General features: G+C 46.7%; 1 protein-coding gene across 1 annotated transcript in view; it reads right to left on the bottom strand.

Moving 5' to 3' along the window:
- LOC103748839 (disco-interacting protein 2 homolog B) overlaps positions 1-4,360 on the bottom strand; it is a 168,990-nt gene extending 164,630 nt beyond the window's left edge. Inside the window, 1 exon segment of the mRNA XM_017802828.2 lies at positions 4,147-4,360. Coding sequence (XP_017658317.2) covers positions 4,147-4,246 — 100 coding nt within the window. The 5' untranslated portion in view covers positions 4,247-4,360.
- Between the last annotated feature and the right edge of the window lie 441 nt (positions 4,361-4,801).

Raw genomic sequence — 4,801 nt, 5'->3', positions numbered from 1 at the left:
AAAAAAAAAAGAGTTAAAAAAAAGTCTACATTCCAGATTTCCTTAAAATTATTAGCATCAGGCATTACAATTATGTAGAATAACTGTGATGTACTGGATCCTCTGAATCTAAAAGAAGCTGCATATCTAGAGGAAAGTAATCCATCACAGGTACTGCAGAGGGACTTACAAGTTTTCTGGTGACTTAAATCTACTCATCCGTTTCCCAGAGTAAAATAAAACTATCTAGCATCCTTTCTTTTCCTTTCTAACTCTCGTACATCTCCCCCAACTCCAAAAGAGAATTCAGCACAGCTCCAAAGAAGGAACTTTTATCCTTCCATCTCCAAGGTGGACACTGTGCCAGTTGAAGGACCTTGGAGACAAGGGATGAAACATGTAGAGATGGAGGATGTGACTGTTGATTCTGCCCAGAGAAGTGTTCAAACAAGAAAAGGGAGGATCCCTTCCGGTAAGTGTTATTTTATCTTAAATACCTTTCTAGTTGTCATCTTTGGGCTGTTCTCAGACACTGAAAGACTTGATTACCTTCCAATGTGTAACAGAAGCACAGGATTAACATTCTTCTTCCCTTTACACAATGTCTGAGCTGCCCAGGCTAAATCACAGCCTTGCTACTAACCACACAATACAATCTTGTATTTATAGTTCTCTGCTGCTTTTGCACACAGGCAAGGCAGTTTCCTCTTTTCTTAGAAGGCAGCCTCTATCAAGGTCTTACGCACTGCTCTGTTGACATTTTTAAGTGATGAGCACCCCCCCAATAGGCTCAGAGCTCCAGGAAAACTGGCACAGTATCCTGATCACCTCGGTATCCTTTGCAGAGTAGACACAAAATGTCATCTGAAATATCTGCAGACATGATGAATGTGAGAGAATCAAGAGGACTATATCAAATTACATTATACGACTGAAAGCAGTGTTTCCTCAAGGTTAAAAAAAAACACTTGCCGGGTGTGGGGGCGCACACTTTTAGTCCCAGCACTCAGGAGGCAGAGACGGGAGTTCAAGGCCAGCCTGGTCTACATAGTGAATTCTAGGACAGCTGGGGCTACAGGGAGACCCTGTCTCAAAAAGACCAAAAAAAAAAAAAAAACTTGATACCTTGTGCAATCACAGCTCAGATATTTAAATCATTCAGATCTCATAATTACATCCCAGCATGCGATAATGGCACTTATTAGATGTGTAACTTTAAACAACACACTTAACCTTTTTCAGTCCAAATTTTCCTTCTGTTAAACAAGGGTGGGGGAGTGCTTATATTTATTTTACCTAATCAGAAGTTTACTGATCTCTAAATGATAGTGTGTAAAACAATCGTGACACAAATAGATTACTAGACAGATTTAAACAAACAATTCTCACCATTAGTTCTATTTTACATTATATCCATAACTAGACCATAGGAATAAAGTTCAAACAGAGCTTACTCTCAAATACGTATGTAGATCTTGAAAAAATATTAAAACAGGGAGTATGTGAAAAAAACCTATCAACTCATCCATGGAAAATTTCATGTAAATTCAAATTCTAAATGGTTCTCTAGCCAACTGGTGCAGAAGCAGGTTTTAACTACCCAAGTCCACAGTGGCCTGCCTGGAGCACTAGATGTCACAAGACTCCACATCGCACTCTGCGGCAGAGAGCCCAAAGGAGACACCAACCTGCACTTCAGCAGAGTGGACTGATACATGAGCAAAGCCTGCAGCAGAAAATAGGCACACAAAGAAAAGTCTTTAACAGTCCCTGGCTCAGACTGCCCCCATCATTAGGACCAACTACAGCCTGAACCTAAGAAAAACATCAATAGAGAACTGAGTGGACCAATGCCAGCAAGCCATAATGAACACAGTTACAGGCTTCTTCTTCTTTTTTTTTAAAAGCAAAGTACTTTTGTCAGAGCTGTGATTATAGAGTAAACGTAAAACAAGCAAAGGTTAGTTCAAAATATGCTGCAGATGTCGCCAACACCACCACAGATTCAGGGGCTCTTGAGTTAATTTAGGTTCCTTTGAATTCCTAGTAACACCTTCCTACCTCTCCAGTCAACCATCTGTGTACTTGAAGCAAGAAAGACAGACAGATGGCCAATATGCTGACATTGCAAGCTCAAGGTTTCTCAACTGTTAAAGAAATAAAATTCAGGATAATGCAGTACAAATCCATAAGAAATAAATTTAAACCAAGTCATGTGCCAATCAAAACTTGTCTTACGTATGAAAATAAACCACTCCCATGCCCTTACAATGTTTGACCATGATATTCACGTTTCTAAGTTTCACATCTTTCTGAGGATCCCAGAAATAGTTCCTCAGAATAGTTTTCTAACACTGTCTAGAAACCTGGAGCTATAAACAATTATCAGCTGAAAGGAGATTCACACAGAGAATGAATCTTGCACTCCCAGGATTTTCCTGTGCCTGAGAAAGCAACCAGCTCCTATTTTTAATCTCCCTCTGATGCACACATCCAGGGAAGTGTCTTGCTGACTAATGAACACTAGTCAATCTGTTACTACAAAAATAACTGTTTTAAGAGATTTGAATGGAGCTGGGCATGGTGTTTAGTCCCAGCACTGGGGAGGCAGAGGCAGGCCTGCGAGTTCAAGGCCAGCCTGGCCTCCATAGTGAATCTAGACCAGCTGACTACAGGAAGACCCTGTCTCAAGAAGACCCCCCCAAAAAAAGAGAGAGAGAGATTCAAATGGAACTAATCAGATTTAATGACAATGCTTTCACTAAAAGATGAGGTACCTGAAAAGGGTCTGTTTAAAGAAGAAAAAGAAAAACTTGAGAAACTCACATGTTAACAAACTACTTCAACGGAGTCCTTGCCCTGTGACTATTTCAGCCAAAGGTATTGTCAGTAGGCAACAAGCCCAAAGGATTCCTATCTTCCTAAACGCTTCCTAAACGATTAATTGAAAAATAATATGCTGGTAATTAAGAGCAGGTGAAAACAGCACCACCCTATACACTGAAAAAGTCTAAAAGGGTTATTAAAATTAATTATTTCCTTCAATGTCTGAATAGATTCATAACACTCAAACCCACTTCTGGTTTTCTGTTGTAAAGGACTTTCAAATGAAGGGAGAAAAAACCCATAATCTTGATAAAGTACACAAAAATCATAACTCTCCTGGGAACTCGGTCACATTCCTCTTTTCCAATCAACAGTTTTTAATCCACTTGAAAAATGCTGGAGAAGAGGGCCTGCTGGCCAGGAATTTAACAATGTGCAACTCTGGAGACAACGGCAAAGTACTGACAGCAAGCTACGAGAAAATGCTGCTTTTGTCCGAGGCCGCCTGCGATAAAAACAGGAACTTTACAGAGAACTGATCACAACTGCACATTCTGCTGATCACATGCCTCCAACGAGGGAGCACTGCTCATTGTTGTCTGAGGGACTTTAATAATAGTGGCTTGATTTATTCCATGTTTGAAATTCTCTAAATAAACCCAACCCTCCCTGTACCAATCCATCGTCGAAAGAGGGTGCCGGCCAGAATTTGCATGTCACCGGTGGCCACCTCTCTGTCTTCAAAGACTACAAAGGTGACCACAGGAGGAAAACACAGCCTGAATACAGCTGCCAAGAAAAAGCCCAGATGACCCCGATGACAAAGGTGGCCTAAAGGCAGCACCGGGGAGGGCCCTCTGATTAATGCCCCCGTTTCCCACCTCACTAGGACTGTCCAGGACCCCCCTGCTCTGTTCTCACGCCTGTCACCGACGAGGGACTTCGCACTGTTAGAGGGGAAAGCCGCAGCGGCAGTGCCCAGTGTCTTTCACAAGGGAGGAGAGGAGGGGGTACAGAGTGCGGTGCCCTTCCGAGGGCCGAGCAGACCTGCGAGTGCCTGCGCCTGGACACGGGGGGCAGAGTCGCCCGGGCAGCTTTGTCTCGGGGCTGGGGGTCGGGGGAGGGAGCACAAGGCCCGGGCCAACCTGTCCCAGAGTCTCCCGGGCCCCTCCGAGGGACAACAATGAGCCACGGGCGACGCTCGGCGGGGTGGGGACAAGCCAGCAACGAGCCGCCAGGCCGGCCGGCCGCCCGCACCGCGGCCCCGAACCCTCCCCGAGCCCGCCCTGGTCTCTGGGCCCTGCAGGCGGGCACCCGCCCGGCCCGCCCCGCCGCGCCTACCCTCCGACAGCTCCAGCTCCAGCTCCGCCAGCTGCGCCCGCACTTCAGGCGGCAGCGCCGCCACCACGGCCGACGACGGCTCCAGGCCTCGCTCCGCCATCCCAGCTCCGCCAGCCACACTCCGGAAGACGAGAGAGGGGGCCGAAGGAGGGAAGGACTGACGCGGCCCGGCTCACAGGATCTGGCTGCAGCCACCGAGAGCCGCCAGCGCCGCCGCAGCCATGAGCAAAGGTCACGTGAGCGCGTGGCCCCGCCCCCGGCCTGGAGGACGCCCCGCCCCAGCGCCCCAGAAGTGCGTGTCAGCGGCGCCCTCTGCCGGGACGTTTCAGGAACGACGGGCCCAACTCCCTTTCCAACCTCCTGTTGGGGCCCAGGGTTCTTTACCACCGCCTGGACACTTAACCTTCCACAAACTCACCAGAGGGAGGGGTTGTGAAGGGGCCGTGACTTAACTTTTTCCAGTTCCTCTGTCATTTAGTATTTCATGCTTCTGTCCCGGCCTTCCCCATATCTCCCCTGATGGACAACTACCCATTTAAAAGAACCCGCTCACTTGCCACCTCCTTCCTGCACCCGGTTTCTGTAGTCCACCTGCCAAAAGAGCGCTTTCTCTTCTTCAGTTACACCTTTTTTTTTTTTTTTATTAAAAAAAAAG

Source organism: Nannospalax galili, unplaced genomic scaffold, assembly GCF_000622305.1.
Source record: "Nannospalax galili isolate Female #2095 unplaced genomic scaffold, S.galili_v1.0 scaffold3006, whole genome shotgun sequence".
Taxonomy (NCBI): domain Eukaryota; kingdom Metazoa; phylum Chordata; class Mammalia; order Rodentia; family Spalacidae; genus Nannospalax; species Nannospalax galili.
This window is presented reverse-complemented; position numbering and strand designations above follow the sequence as displayed.